The sequence below is a fragment of the Eubalaena glacialis genome, chromosome 7 (genome assembly GCF_028564815.1).
Source record: "Eubalaena glacialis isolate mEubGla1 chromosome 7, mEubGla1.1.hap2.+ XY, whole genome shotgun sequence".
Taxonomy (NCBI): Eukaryota; Metazoa; Chordata; class Mammalia; order Artiodactyla; family Balaenidae; genus Eubalaena; species Eubalaena glacialis.
This window is the reverse complement of record NC_083722.1, coordinates 43,217,111-43,234,288: the sequence shown is the minus strand read 5'-3', so window position 1 is coordinate 43,234,288 and position 17,178 is coordinate 43,217,111. Positions and strand designations below refer to the sequence as shown.

At 35.1% G+C, this 17,178-nt stretch overlaps 1 protein-coding gene across 1 annotated transcript in view; it reads right to left on the bottom strand.

Annotated features, from left to right (window-relative positions):
- Nucleotides 1-17,178, bottom strand: part of GFRAL (GDNF family receptor alpha like) — a 63,079-nt gene that overhangs the window by 37,044 nt on the left and 8,857 nt on the right. Inside the window, 3 exon segments of the mRNA XM_061197455.1 lie at nt 1,105-1,355; nt 6,352-6,682; nt 7,583-7,639. Of these exon segments, the coding sequence (XP_061053438.1) occupies nt 1,105-1,355; nt 6,352-6,682; nt 7,583-7,639 (639 nt within the window).

Genomic DNA, 17,178 nt, shown 5'->3' with positions numbered 1-17,178 from the left:
TGCTTGTGGTTTGGTGGTTACACCTAGGGGCTTAGGAGCCGGGGATGTTTTGGGACTCACATAGTTGCATGGATTAACCTTGAAGGTAGATGATGGAGAGGTCTTGAATTAGTGTGTGATCACATCGTTAGGCTTTTTCCTAGAAGACTTATAGCCAAATCCCTCTCAACCACTTGTTCCCTTTGAGACTGTAGACAAATTATTTAAATTCCTAAATCTGTTTTCTTTTCCCTAAAATACTGTACATAATAACTTTAGAAAATGTGTTTTCCATTCCCTCATACAGGTAGATCAGAAGACATATTAAAGACCAAGGGGAGATAACTAAATCCAAGGGTAAATATGTTTTACTTAGGTTGGGACAGCTGTATAGTAGATTGTTAACTACCCCCTGATGAATCCAGCTTTGGATATACACATCCTTCTCACCGTGACTGTGAGTTTGGCCATGTGACTTGCTTTGTCCAGTGGGGCACTAGCAAATATAGCAGAAGCAGATGCTTGACAAGTACTTGTTCACTGGGGATTCGCTGCTAAGGATGCTGCCATCACCATGAAAGATCCAGGGTCTACTGCTGCAGAGGTCATGTGGAAGAGAACCACGCCATCCCAGACAACAGTCCTTGCTAAACAACACCTGAACAGACTGGCCTCACCACCAGATGATTGTACCTTCATGAGAGACCCCAAACAAGACCATCAGAAGAACCACCCAACTGAGCTAAGGCCAGTGAGAAGAATTGTGAACAAATAAATAATTCTTTCAAGCCACCAAGATTTGGGTTGGTTTGTTACTTGCAATAGATATCTGTTACATTCAGGTATCTGGTAGGATAAACCTTTTAGGCTGTTGATTTTGAAATCAATGTGACACCCAGGAGTGATCAATCATATAAATTAACAACATGTATCATTTGCAGATAAAAGAGTAAAATAGCAAATGTGCAAAGCATAATCAGAAAATAAATTTTAAAATTAAAAACATAGAGTTGACTTTGTGACCAAATTTTCTGTGCTGGATTACTACTTTGTGCTGTATAGACAAAAACAAGAAATATATTATATATGTGTGTGTGTATATATATATATAATTGGGTAACTTACTGAAACATGATTTTCTATGAAGCATATGCTGGAAAATCTTGCACAAGGATTCTTCACTTTGGGTAGTGGTCCTACATGTGCACTGCACTTGAAGGACTGTCCCAAGGGTACCAATGTAAGCTGCTTTGCAGTCATTACTTCCGGAGCAAGTGAGGTCTTGCTTGCTTAAGGTGCTGATGCAGGTCTCATCCTCATGGCACTTTCTTATCACACGCTGCCAGCACTTTGCCTGGAATGTTCTATAGCGCCTCCTAGAAAGAGTCAGGAAATGGAATTAGTCTCTGAATAATATTATTTCACACTAACATGTAATGTTGCCTCACCTAATGAAAGAATGACATAAAGCAAAATGCCTTCTAGATGCTTCTAAACATAGTTGAAAACTAAATTTGTACATTCAAACATCCCAGCAGAGAGTGCGGAAGAAAACGTAGAGAAAACTTGTGAATTATTTTCCTTTTGTGATGAAAGACAGAGGTTAAGTTTAGGATTACCTGGATGACTCTTCCTTCATTACTAATTTTATTTCACTGGGCGATGATTTGCAGTAAGAACTCCTTGGGAGATTTATTAGCAATAATTTCTGAAGCAGAATGTGGTTTTGAGACTAACATTTGGCCATTGACTCCCACCAAGTGATTTCAGAAAAGTCTCTTGACTTTTCAGGAGAGTTTTCCCACAGGATGGGAGGTACTGTATTCTTTCTCAATATTTCTAGGCAGACTAATTAGAGTTAACAAAATGCTCTGAGGTTCTCCGGCAGCATGAGCTAATTTAAAGCAAAACATGAGTTTATTTAATGGTCGAGATAATCCATTAGAACCATATCCATTCATAACTTTTCTGATTACATATATCATTCTTGCTGTATTAGCTTTGAATAAAATCTGGATAGTGTACAATAATTTCATATTTGAAACTTTCACAGTAAGAACATATCTACTTAGTGGAACCAACAATATTAATCTTACTATTTATCACGTATAATTATTTTTTTCCCTGTCTTGAATACGTCACCATCAAACATGCATGAAAACCCTCTGAGTACATGTCATTTGTCCTGTGCTTATTTGTTTTCATGATGTTACTCTGCTTAAATCCATAAATCACATTATTTTCAATAATCTTGTATTTTAAGTCATCTTAAAGGAATCAGCTTTTAAATACAGTGGTAAAAATTAATTAATATATTAAAATTTATATTTAATAAAATACTATAAATTTTTTGAGCATATAATTCTGAATCCAGAAGAACAAATATGTTCCTTTAATGCAATTAAGGGTTTTATATATAAGATGTCATCTAGATGTAAGCATTGGCAGTACTGGTTGTCATCTATGAGGTTGACAGGTGCCATCTAGTCTTTCTTAAATATATGTTTTACAAAGTTTAAGTTGCATGATTTATCTCCTCATATAAGTTATTTCATATAAAAAAGTAGTTGTGAAATTTTGCAAAAATGATGAACTGAAGGATATTTAATTAAAAATTAAAATATTATAAAAATACTTTGGTATACTTACTATCTAAATTATTTGAAAAAATTAAATATGGCAAAATATTTTATATTATAGGAATTTTGTTTTACGTTTGAAATGTTTTGCTGTGTAGCTGTTTCATTATCCTTATTTTCTCGATATACTGCAATTTCTTATTCTGGTTTATTACTTGAACCATTAAGTATTTAAAAGAGTAATTTTTAAAATAGAGTTGATTATTTAGTTTTTAGTTTTGCTATAAGTTTCTGGTTATACTGTAAAATGTAAGAGAATATGGTCTGTGTAGTTTCTACACACAGAATGTATTACATTTGCCTTTGTGACCTAATATATAGTCATACTTTGTGAATATTCCTTGACACTTAAATATGTCTATTGTGGAGTTTTGCTTTTAAAAAGTAGATAAAATTTCTTGTAAGCAATTACTTTTTTTCACTACTTTCTGGAGTTCATACATATGGAAAAACAATGTATTGTAATTTCCTGTAAATTCCTAAACATTTATAATTGGCAAAATATAATCTCACCTCCCAGTGTGTATCAGTATTAGGCCAATTAATTGAAAAAATAGTTCTTTATGTCACCTTCTTTGGCCTTTTCAAATAAACAGAGGAGTTTCAAGACCAATCATGAAAAGAGTAAACGGGTACAGGGACAGAAGTTGTATTTTAAAATCCAATTGCTCTGCTTTGCCCCATGTATAAGGGCTTCTGCAAGAAAGATCCATGATAAAGGCTTAACATTCTCACTGAAGAAGTTGTTTTTCATTTGGAGATTTTTTTTCCCATCTGAATTACATTAAGGATAATTTAATATAAATACTGGAAATCTCCTAAGGCAAAATCTGCTTGGGAAAATGACAGAATTTGTCTTTTCATCTTGACAACTAATATTGTATAATATTTCCATCACCTCTATAAAGTGTTCATTCAGAGACTATTTGCACATGGTGAAAAGAAAAAGACACACAATCCTTACTCCCTGAATTAATATATAAAAGACAGGAATTACATAAGAAGAGATGTATCTGTATATTAAAACATTATAAAAATTAAGAAGTACAGATATTCAAAAGTGGAGGGAAACGAGATGAAGTCTTTTGAGAGCATATCGTGTTCCAGACCCTGCACCAAGCACTTTGGAGAGGTTGTGAAACCCAGGAGTCCTTGTGGAGGAAAATCACCAACACTGTATCAGTCAGTCTGAGGAGGTGTTGATGCCAAAGTGAGGTTCATGCAAGAGTGTGTGTTTCAGAATCCATCACAGGGCTTCTCAAGGACTGTAGCAGCAGATCCCATCACTCGACATTAAAATATGGTATTTGATAGGGAAACTCAGCTATATCATCCTGAGAAAATTGAGTACTAATAACTCCAAGATAATGACGTAGAATATCCGGGGCCCTGGCACTGGAATCAGGTAAAGCTTGGTACCATCCATGGAGACATCTGGCATTTTTACAAGGATTACTTTAAAAAAAAAAGTGTCCTCTGGCTGGGTAAAATGTTATTTGGTTTCACTGTTAGTGAAGATAGATGATAGACAGTAATATTTTACTTGCGATATGAGAAAAATAGTGCAATCAAATGTTTTTACCACATTTCATTGATTATAGGAGATACAATTATTTTATTACAACTAAAATCACTTGTTGGCAGTTGTTATTGTTTTAATTTAATAATTTTTTTTTTTTTTTGGTCATTGAGCTTAAGATGCATTCCAAACATGTTAGGGATATTAAAATGTGCAAAAATTTTGCATCTTTGAATCAATGAAATATAATAGTACACTGAATAAGGATTTTTGAGATATAAATGAGTTTGAAAAATTTTAATTTCATTGTAAAAAATATTTTTATTGTTAATTTTATTATTCGTTCAAGAGAAATAATTAGTAAAACTCAAAATAACTGATAAACATTTGCAGGAAAAGATCCGCAAATAAAACTTTCCTAAGAATTTTGACATTCTGTATAAGTTGAAGCAAAAAAAAATAGTCAATGCTTTAGCACTCTGCTGAGATCTTTACCCTTTATCTTACAGAATGTGTGTTATAGGGAAGCAGTTCTCTTTTTTTGACAAATGTTTACAAGATCTGCAGTTACTTTGCAAGTTGGAATGACTGACAGTAAAGGTGTGAGGATAGTTAAAAGGCGGAAGGAAAGCAGTTCACCAAGAATCAGCCCATTCAGGAAGTGATGTCATTAAATCTCATTTGCCAGTGGTTCAAGCAAGGTGACAAATGTGACAAATCTTGCCCTGAGCTATCACACCTAGCCACTTCTCCACACTAAATGTTTATTTTGACCTTTAAAGGAATTTGCTATATATGGAGTTTTATTCATTTAAATACAATTAAATAAAATAGTCCCTAATAGAAGGTACTGGGCAAACAAATTAATATGAATTTCTTGGGGTAATTATCCCAAGAAGAAGCAGAAGCTTCATCCCAATTAATGCTGGATGTTAAATAAAGCTCCTTTAATTTGATAATATCAATGTTACAGGTAGTTTTTGTTCAACAAGTTTATTCAGTATCCTCTTTCTTTCCTCCATCTTCTGACTCGTGTCCAAAGAGGCTCACTTAACTGTGGCTTTCTTACCACACAAAAGATCAATTTGCCTTGAATATATAAGGAAATGTGTTAATTAAGACCACAGTGAGGAGAAGAGAAAGCCAAGGTGTTGGTTTCAATTTATGGTTTCCAGGAGGAGTTACCTGCAAAGGTAAAGTCTAGTCTCAACTAGCAGCCAGAGTGGAAATTTTAATAAGTGAGCACATCATTCACACCTCTGTTCAAAATCTCCCAGTACCGCTCTTCTTTCTCTGAGTAAATCCATTCTCCTATTTCTCTTCTCCTTGTGCACTCTACCCTCCTTGCCTGAGATCATGCCACACACATTTCTGCCTCAGCACTGGCTCGTCCTTTTGTTTGGTATCTCTTCTTTCCAGTATTTACTGAGACAAGCTCATTTTCTCACTTATTCGACTGGTAAAATGTCTCTACTGGGGTCACCCCATTTGCACTGCAATTATTTCACTCTTTCTGCCCATTCACATTTCCCCTTATTGCACGTGTGTGTGTGTGTGTGTGTGTGTGTGTGTGTGTGTGCTCCACAGGGCAGGCATTTTTGTATCTTGTACCCTGATACCTAAAATAGTAGTAAGTGCCTGGTAATTATTTTTTGAATAAACAAATACATGACTAACATCATTGCCTCGAGAATTAAGGGTGAGAGGTTGGGAACAGGGGAAAGGGTGCATTCCTGACACCATGGCACACGTGTGTTGGGGAAATCCAAACTCTAGCTCCTTCCTCATCTCCAGCCTAAGACACAAAATATTTATTTTGAAGTTTTAAGAGTCACCTCGTCAAAATTCTATGACATTTAACAGCCTTATATAATCACACCCCCCAAAAAAATAATAAAACTGACATACAAGACATGTCTATTAAGCAATTCATGAGTCTCACTTGAATATGAAATTTTAATAATGCTATTTCATGACTACCCAATCCTGACAAACTGAATTTCTTTTATTCCAAAAACATATTCTGCATTTGAATTTCGAAAAGGATACTACACATGTACCATGGATTCAAAACTATGAATTGTCTGGCTTTATTTACATCATGTTGGATGATGGTGGGAACTCTAGCTAATGTAATGAGATCAAGTGTTGGGACTAGACTGTAACAAATAAGGTTCCAAGATCAGAAAGCAAGGTATGCGTGTTTTTACTCACCTGCATAATTCATCATTTTGGCAGCTGTGAATTATATCGAGGCAAGTTGGGGCTGGAACTCTGTTCACTGCACATGGCTTGCTGTGAAGAGCTTCTCTGGACTGCTGACAAGGTACATCAGAGGGAGCACAGTCACAAAAAGCCAACATCTGGGCAGTGTTAAAAGGCATATTTTGATAGAAGAACTGGATGGCTGCTTGGCAGTGTTTCACATCACACAGGTTTCCATTTGCTGAGCAAGCTTTCAGGTAAAGGGCCAACTGTGTGTTACAGAGCACATCCGCCACACACTCCTTCGCCACTTCCAAACAGGACCTGATCCCTCTGATTCCTAAAAGCAATGATATGCCCAAGTCGTGGAAAAGTAAACAAAAAGCTGTACATACAGAATCTGCAAAACACTGTGAGAAGTCCGTGAGCAAAATACAATGATGTACCCATGTGTTATTTTTGGCAAACATTCCTTTTTTTTCCCCTTAGAATTAGTATGAACTTACTGGGACCTGAATAGTGGACTATTTGCATCATCTTTCATCTGCACTGGCTATGTATTGTGATCCAGAAGTGATGGGAAGTGTGTAGGGCCAAAACTGAGCTGCAGAAAATAATTCTTGAGTCCAAGTTTCTCAAATGTAAACAGTAAATCTTCAGAAATTGCATTTCAGCTATATAGCTAATGGTGCGTTCAGTGGCTCGAATCAAAACGTTCTTGTTCTGTTGCACTTTTTATTTGGGGGGGAAATCTTGACTAAAGGCTGTAGTTATTCCAACATATAAAAATGTTCACATTCTGGAAAACACAGGTATGTGTGAATGCCCCGCCCCCAACACATCCACATATACAAAAAGACCTCAATTTAATTTACGTGATCAAAATATCTATGAAATTTAATGACGACCTAGTCTTTGGTTTTAATTGTAAAGTATTCTTCAGCATAACTATGAATAAACGATGGATGGGCAAAACAGATGTCTTGTCACATGAGTGGAAGAAACGCAATGATTTTGTTGACTTTTTTTGTTTTTTAAAAATTTTATTTATTTATTTATTTAAAATTTTACTGAAGTATAGTTGATTTGATTTTGTTGCATTTTGTAGTATTAGAATGATAAAAAAATTCACACAACTTATTTTGTAATGGCATATCTTTAAGAAGCCTAGTAACTACATTTTAAATTATATTGTCCAGTATTTACCATGCAGATCAAAATAACAATTTATAAACATTACCATGATAGGAAAGAGTAGTTAGATTCCACTTGAATTTATTATCCTCTTTCATGTTATCTAGAAGGAAAACAAACAGACTATTTTATTAGTGAACAATGTTCTAAATTTAATAGGAGAATGTGGACTACCTTTATGAGTGAATAATCAAGCAAAAGTACATATAAGCTCATGTAACCCTTATTTAATCCTTGATACACAAAATTAGTGAGGTACAGATGAAGAAAAATAAACCCCTGAAATATCATTCAAGTCAGTTAAACAGCCCTGCTCTGAGTATCCAGTTACTGGAAGATTTAAACAAATGCTAATGACTAGGCCATGTGCTCAGAAGTAAACAAAGAGTCTGTCTGGAGAGAAAGAACAGAAGGAATATTGTCTGAACCAAAAAACTCTTCCCAGTAAGGTCTTAATTAGATTGAAAAGCAATTTAAAGACTATTTCCACCTCTATCTTAGCCTCCCAGAGTTTTTAGGAATTGTAAGTACAGAATTGAAGACTCTCATTGATGGAAGTGAACTTGGTGACCATCTAATGCTAAAACATTTCATTCAAGAAGCATTGGTTGAGAGAGCTGAATCCTAACCACTAGATCACCAGAGGGGAGGGAGAGGGATGGAGCGGGAGTTTGTGGTTGGTAGATGCAAACTGTTACATTTAAAATGGATAAAAAACAAGGTCCCACTGTATAGCACAGGGAGCTATATTCAGTATCCTGTGACAAACCATATTGGGAAAGAATATTTTAAAAAAAAGAATGTATATATGTGTATAACTGCATCACTTTGCTGTACAACAGAGGTTGACACAACATTGTAAATCAACTATACTTCAATTAAAATAATGACATTTAAAAATCTCATTTAATTGTTCTTTCTTTCAAAGATAACTTTATAAAAAAAAGAAAAGAAAAGAAGCATTGGTTGAGTCCCTACTATATACCAGGTGCCATATTGAAGACAAATCGGCAGTCCCTATTGTCAAACCTATTAGGAAATAGAGACACACAAACAAAATGAAAATAAAATAGATGGAGCACTAATAGACATATGCATAAAGTGATAGAATAGAATTATCAGATTTTCATTTTAAAATAAAAATTCAATTTTTGCCATTGGCTATTAAGATACTGACTTCTGTTATGGCATAAGTGTCTCTTCAAGTTTCAATTTGTCCTTACTTGAGTTGTCTGTCCAAACTCCCTGCCTGCCCATCTACTGCACATATATGATGGTACAATCATAAGAAAATTCTTTTTACCCCCCGGTGTGTCACAGCCTTTCCAGACTCCTTGTTCCATCTGTTCTCATTATACATGGTTTTTCATTTTTCTACTGGTTAATTCTCAGCTCAAGAATCACTGTCTCTTCTGGAACACAATCCCCTGTGTTTCTGAGATGTTCCTTCTTCTGTGCTACTATTCCATATTGAACGAAATCCCAAGAAGCAAATTTCAGAGAGTTCTACAGCTTTTGTAACATACAAAAGTCTAGGCTAGACCTTCTATGATAGGTTAATAGCTCTGCTTTGGGAGTGTTTGGTATGGCTGTGCCACTGAATAAAACATATTCAAGAAACTGAGTTCACTTACTGTTATGAACTAAATTTTGTCTCCTTCCAAAATTTGTATGTTGAAGCCCTAACTCCTGGTGTGGCTGTATTGGGAGATGGTGTCTCTAGGGAAGTAATTAAGATTAAATGGGGTCCTAAGAGTGGGGCCCTGATCTGGTAGGATTTGTGTCCTCATAAGAAGAGACATTAGTGAGTTTCTTCACTCTTCCCTCTTCACACACACACCCCATGGAAATGTCCTGTGAGGACATGGCAAGGAGCCAGGAAATCTACAAGCCAGGAAGACAGCTCCCACCAGAAACTCACCCTGCTGGACTTTGGTCTGGAACTTCCAGCCTCCAGAATGATGAGAAAATTAATTTTTGTTGTTCAAGCCACCCTACCTCTGGTATTTAACTAGGGCAGCTTAAGCAGACTAATACACTCACAATATGAGTAATTATTACAAAAACAACAAAACAATTCTTTTACCATGGGGAAACAAATTCTATCATGGACCCATGCTATTTTATATAATATGAGTAATGCATTATAATAAATTCTCTGCACATTAAATCCTAATTCTGTATGGTGCATACATAGGTATATACACATTTTCCAGAGAATATTTTAAACAGTAGTTTAATTGCTGAAAAGGAGCTAAAGGGCAGTATGTCATGGGAACACAGAGAAACATGCACCCACCAGACCTCCATCTGCGTTGTAAGATCATACACATTAAAAAATGCACACTGTTCCCACTTCTTGATCCATTAATATCAAAATATATGCAGACTCTGATATCTTTTCACCCTGCTACCACTCTGATCCAAGACACCATGCATTTCTCTGTTGACCTCATTTAGTGACATGGTCTCATTTGCGATCCATCAGTGAATGACCCCCAATTTATACCTACAGTACAGATCTCACTTCTATGTGTCATGCAATGAATTTAGATATCAATTTTATACCTAGAACTGTCTACTTGATCTCTTCACTTGGATATCTAACAAATATTTCTCACTTACCATGTCCCAAACTGACTCCTGACCTCTCCTCTGTCCACACCAAAGCCTCTTCTTCCTGTAGTTGTTCCCATGTTAGTCAGTGAAAATAATGGCAACCACATCCTTCTAATTACTCAGGACAAAAACGTTGGAGTCAATGTTGATTCCTTTTATCCCCTTGCATCCCCATATGATCCATTCACATCAAAACATATCGAGAATCTGACAGCTGTCCACACTGGTCCATCACCCATCATTACAAAAGCTTCCTAACTGGTCTTCCTACTTGGGCCTTATTTCTCTTCAGTCATTTGTCAACACAAAAAACAGAATTATCCTGTTAAAAATGTAGATCAGACCATGACACTTCCTTGGCTCAAATCCTTCAGTGGTTTCCTGTAACACTCAGAATAAGAGCCAAAGGTTTTGAAATGACCTACAAAGCCTTTCATGATCCTGCCCCTGTTTTATTTCTGGCCTCATCTCCTGCATCTCTCCCCCTGCTCTCTCGACTCTACCTCTAGTGTCTTCTTTGCTCTTCCTCAACCTTCCAGATTATCCCCAGCTCACCTTGAGCTTGTGTTTCTGCTGCCTGAAGTGTTTTTTCCCTAAATACCCGCATGACTCATTCCCTTGCCTCTTTCCATCTTTACTCAAACATTAATTTCTTCATATCAACTTTCTGGCCATCCTATTAAAATTACAAACCACCAACTCAGACTTCTTTTTTCCCTACCTGTATTATTTTTCTCCTTAGCACTCATACTGTTTATTTTTTTTTAATTTTATTTTTTAAAATTTTATTGGCGTATAGTTGACTTAAAATGTTGTGTTAGTTTCTGCTCTACAGCAAAGTGATTCAGTTATACATATACATATACTCATTCTTTTCCAGTTTCTTTTCCCATATAGGCCATTACAGAATATTGAGTAGAATTCCAGGCGCTATACAGTAGGTCCTTGTTGGTTATCTATTTTATATATAGTAATGTGTGTATGTTAATCCCAAGCTCCTAATTTATTGCTCCCCCCCCCCATGTTTCCCCTTTGGTAACACTTATACTGTTTAAAATATACATCTTCAAATCTTTTATCCTATTAGTTTCCTCTTACTGGATGCTACAGCCCACTACCAAGACCCCCCTTTTGGTGATCCCAGTATTCATTTCCCCAGTTGCTGGTCCTTTTCCAGCATTGCCTCATCCAAAGAAAGTTGCCACATCCAAGGGGGCAGACTTTTCTAGGGGACAGCTCCTAACTAAGGGCTAGTCCATGAGAGGGGCTCAAAGGAGCAGTCCCCCCGTGTCTCAATGGGCAACATCTCTAAAAGGCCATTACAGAGCCAAACATCTTGTGGAATCAGCTGTTTGTTGTGATCATTGTCTTGCCTTTCAATTTCTCCCTCCACCTAATCCTGTTTTTCTCACTTCTAGATTTTGTTCCTGAGCCCTCAGCCAAGTACTACTCTGTATGCAAACCTCTGTCTCAGAGTCTGTTTCCAGGGAAACTCACCAAGACACTCCTCAACTGAGAATGTAAAGCCCTAGAGAGCAATGGTTTTTGTGATTTTTGTTCGTTTTGTATACTGCTTTTTCCCCAGGTCTTAGCACATGGCCTAGGACATGGTAGGCACTCAAAGAAATATCTATTAAGTAAATAAATCATCATCCCTTACTACATTATCTTTCTTTAATTTTTTAAATCCCCTAGAAAATAAGAAACTTCTTAAATGAAGGACAGTTTTGTTGTTGTTGTTTTGATCCTGCTGCACCAGACTTAGGACTTAGCACATTGTCAATGTCTCATAAGTATTTGTTCAATGAATGAATAAATTAATGAATAAAATTCACATTATTCTAAAACCTTTTAGCATTTATGTCTTTCTTCATAATCCCTTTTAGACATAGTCATAGTATTATGTTTTTTAATTTTCATTGTCTAAGAGAAACACAGGCAGAAATGGCAGAGCAAAGTCTTTAGTCAACTCATATTCGTGATTATACTTAAGGTTCCCAAATTCCTCCCTTGAATACTGACCTGAAACAATGTCTAGGTTGAATTCATCTTCATTGTCTTCACTGAAGGCTGGAACTGGATTCATCTGAGCATCCTGTATACAAATGTCCTCAAACAAGCTTTTCCAAATTTCAATGCATTTTGCTTCTGAAGGGTCATTGCATTGACAATTCCACAAGATTGTTTCTTTCAGACTTTCTCTTAACGCTGCACACAGGTAGCTTCCATCAAGGGTTTTGCATTGCTCTGATTCCCTCCCACAGGTTTTCTTAAAATTTTCATACAAAAGAGCACAATGTTCAGATTCCTGGCAGATACGTGCTGCCATGACACAGTAGCTCTTTTTTTCAATCATTAATGACGTATCTTTCTGATGGAGCCATTGTGTGATGTTGGATTGTGCAGCCAAATATGAGGACAGTGCTGATTCTTCTACAAATAAAAAATGACTAAAAATTAAATATTATGACCTTTTAATGTTTCCTAAAAAGTGTATAGACATATCTTTTATAAATATACCAATATCTATTGTCTTTCAAAAGCCATTGGAAAAAAAATTGCAAGAGAGCTATTATAAATGATCTTGAATTTTTTAAAAAAATTGAAATAAAAATATTGATTATTTATAGTTTATGTAACTAAACATAATGGTAATGCTCAATTTCATTTAATATTTTATCCTTATTTATTTCATCTTTTCATTACATTTTGCTGATGATTGGTAGAAATCATGTGTAACTTAAAATACTTATAGTCCATTATTTCTCTTCTATAAAATTTTGTGAATTTCCATTTCATCCTAGAAATGTACCTATACTAAAGTGTTTCTCCACAGTTTTTCATTATTTCCCCTTTAAGAAGCATTCTTAGACAGTTTTTTCCTAATTCCCTTACCCCCTCGTGAAATTTTAATTCCACAGATATATCGTGCATCTGTTTAGGGACTGTATGTATATCTATGCTTTATATATAAGTGAGAGGTTTTTTGCTCACCTCTAAGAACCAATTTTCACCCCTTGGGGGTTATATCCTCATAGAGAATGCATGTTCTGCTAGAGAGTTCCAATAAGCACATAATTATATAAACTTTATAGAAAAAAGATAAGAAAAACAACCTCAATATAAGAATCCTTACTTGCTTAACCTAAGCTTTCAGAAGTATACCGTCTAATTCTAAAATGTCTCATCTTCCTCTGAGGTCCTTCATGTGGATCTCCACAATGAAATCTTCCTTGACCCTACCATTCTTCCCAAAGTAACTTTTTCCCCTGGGGTATTCGTCTCTTAAAAAAAAAAAAAAAGGTTGTTCTCTTTTGTTTATTAAATGAGCTTTCTTATATCTTAGTTTTTACAAATGCCTCATGCAAGATAAAGATAATACAATCTATTTCATGATATGAAAATGTTTACTTAAAAACTGCCAGGGCATTCTTAGAAGCACTGTTCAGAGTACAGCTTCTGTACTGCATGGGTTTGGAGACACACACTGTGATAAAGTTTTGCACATTTATCAAACAACAGCTCACATGGATTGCTATAATTATTTAAATCAGGTTTCTCTACTGGCACAGAGAACATCTCTCCTACCCTTTTTGGCCAGCATATGCAGGCTGGTGTGGATGGGATGTATGTGAATTAATGCCATCTTCATATAATTAGTTCTATTATATTGGTAATTATATATTTTGAAATAATCTGTAAATCTGTCTAAACGTCAATCTCTTTTATAGTACACATATATGTATGAGTATTTATATATATATTTATATTTAATAATCAAGGCTAAATGAAATAATCTGGCTAAATGCCAATTTTACTCTGCTATGTTTTTAGCTAACCAAGAGCAGGGACTGTCTTAACCCATCTTTATTTCCATCCTCCAGCATTTATATGATATCTACACATATTAACTGAATAATAAATATCTTATGAATAAATATATAATTTAGATGCTCAAAATGTGTTTAAAATTAAAAATAAATGATATATTTATTGATCAGTTACTAGGTATCAGGCACTATGTTGAAAGTTTATCATATTAAGAAAAAAAAGGAAGAAATGTCAAAGCTGATTTGCTCAAGAAGTTTATAATCTATAATAAAGAATAGAAAAGTGCACGTCTGTTATATGTTGAGAAATGTTTTGGGAATACAAGGAGGAGAGAGAGAGAGAGAGAGAGAGAGGCATCGTATCTTGTTGGAGTGATGACCAAAGAGCTGGTGGAGGATGCTGCAGTTGAAATAGGATGAAATAATAAGATTTCAATTATCATTTCCTTTTCCACTCTGAGCTAAATTATAAGCAAGCAGCTGATGCTCTGGGTAAACACCATGATCAGGCCAGGTCCATCATGAAGTGCATTTGTGAGATCATTCAGGTCTTCTGTACAGGGTTTCTATATTCCTGGATTATCAACATTACCACAGAATAGCATTTAACAAGTATTTATTATGGAAAAAAATGGTTTAAATGTGAACTGATTTCAGTTTAACTGCTCTAGATTTGTATGTACCTGTGGCTGGTAACTATATTTTGCCAGCATCTTGGTCTGATAGAAATGGTCATTGAGATATAAATGAACTAGCCCTACTATCTTGAAACAAAAGTCAATAAATATTTTTAGTATTTCTATACGCTTTCGTTTCAGCCTACTTCAACCTAAAACTAGTAAAGACTCATTAGCTAACTAATGACATTTTAGTCTATCTCCTATTTGACTTCTCTGCGTTTATAATTGTCGATTATTTCCTCTGTGTCTTTCTCTCTTTCACTGGCTTCAAAATTCTTCCTGTAGTTTTTGTTTTTCCAGTCTTTAAAAACTTCCTTGTGGTTTCATCAACTAGATTGCAAATGTTGTTATCAAAATACTTATATTCTCACGTCATATCTTTTCCTGGCCAGTCTTATCCTCCTGCATGCTTGTATCTGTTTCTTACAAACCATTGACTCCCAAATCTATATGTCTATTTTAGGATACTCTCCTCAGTGCGAGACCCATGTTTCCAAATGCCAGCCAGATGAGGTCCACTCCATCATTGCTTTTTTTAAACTATATATTCATCATGTGAAATGTAAAGCAAAATACTAACATTTCTAACATGAATGTGCCATAGTGTGCCCTCCCAATGCAAACTCTCCAAATATAACTCACCACTTCTGTCCCCAGTCCTGTCTCCGTGTACAGCAATACCCTTGTCTCAAGCCAGCAGCTTCTCTCACACGTTTAACAACATTCCATACTCCTCATATCCAATGGAAACCAATTCCTATTGATTGTAATTTATAAATATTTCTTAAATATCTCTTATCCTTACAGTCCTCAGCACCAGTGTGGTAGTTTAGGCATGAGTCACCTCTCTCCCCAACTCTTCTGATGGCTTTTTAACTAATATCCTTGGCCTGCATCCTTCCCTGCCTCCATTTCATCCTTTATACCACTGCCAACAAACGATATCCTTCAAAATACTGATTCTGTAGTCTTCTGTTTAAAATGCATTAGTAGTTCCTCAAAACAACAGTTTGAAGTCTAATCTCCTTAGAAAGATATGTACGTTTAATAAGTTCCTCCTTCTTATTAACATCTGGTTTCTTTCCAGTATCTCCTAAGACTCCTCTGTTCTATAATCCAGCTTTACCAAGAATGTGTTGCTCCCCAATGTCTTCTGCTTCATTCTACTTCCTCTGTCTAGAACATCCATTTTATTTCATCTCCCTATTGAGCCCAGTTCACCCTAAAAAGCCCAAGTCTGTTATTTCTTCTATGAAGGCTTCTAAGTCTCCATTATTTCTTCCTGTATAACTTCAAGTGTGTAATTGTGTGTGTATAATCTCACGTGTATCACCTCACGTGTATCACATTATATAGGTGATATTTGGCAGTTATCATTTTCATTAAGAATTGAGACCATACACAATATGCTCTCTAATGTTATTGGAATTAGATGAATAACAAAGATATCTAAGAAATCCTCAAATACTTGGAAATTAAACAATGGTATTATGAATAAACCTTGAATCAAAAGGAAAGTCAGAAGGGAAATAAGAAAATATTTTGAAATAAATAAAAATGAAAACACAAGATATTAAAATTAGTAGATGTGACTAAAACATCACTTAGAAGAAAATTCGTGTAATGAGATGCTTACATCGCTGATAAGATTTCATCTTAAGAAACTAAAAAGTGAGGATCAATTTCAAGTCAAATCAAATGCAAAAGAAATAATGTCGAGCAAAATTGAGAGAGAAAGACTGAGAGAAAAAAGACAGAGACAGAGCGAGAAATACAGAGAAACAGACACAGAAAGAGAGAGAAAGAAGGGCACAAATATCCAGTACTTGAACAAAAATGAGGACATCACCTGAACTTCTTCAGACTTTTAAAGGACAACTTGGGAATATTAGGAACAACTTAGCAGAGTGATAGAAACTAAAAGAAAGGGTAAAATGGAAACTCTAAAAATAAAAATTCAACATAAATCCAACAAATGTCTTTCAAATTCATTGAAAGACAAACTACAAAAGAAGAAATAGAACAGTCTTGTAACAATTAAACACACTGAACATTTAAAAACCTTCCAGTAAAGAACAGCACAGATATCTTCATTGGTAAATTGAATTAAACACTTAAGGAAAAAAATAACGCCAATTCTTTGTATATTATTCTAGAAATTAGAGTAGAAGGAAATACTTCCTAACTCATTTTGAAGACAGCATTACCCAGACAACAAAATCAGACAAATACTTTCTAAGAAAAGAGAATAACATGCCAGTATGCATCATGAACATAGATTTAAGACCCTCAACAAAATATTAGCAAATTGAATCCAACAATATATAAAAAGAATAATACAATAATGCATCATGACTGAGCAGGATGTAGCCTCAGAATGAAGAGCTGTATCCAACATTCAAAAATCAACAATAAAATTTACCAAATGCCACTAAAGAAGTAAACATATGATCATTTCAATAGAGGCAGAAAAAGCATTTGCAAAATTTAACATCTAATTATCCATTCATGAT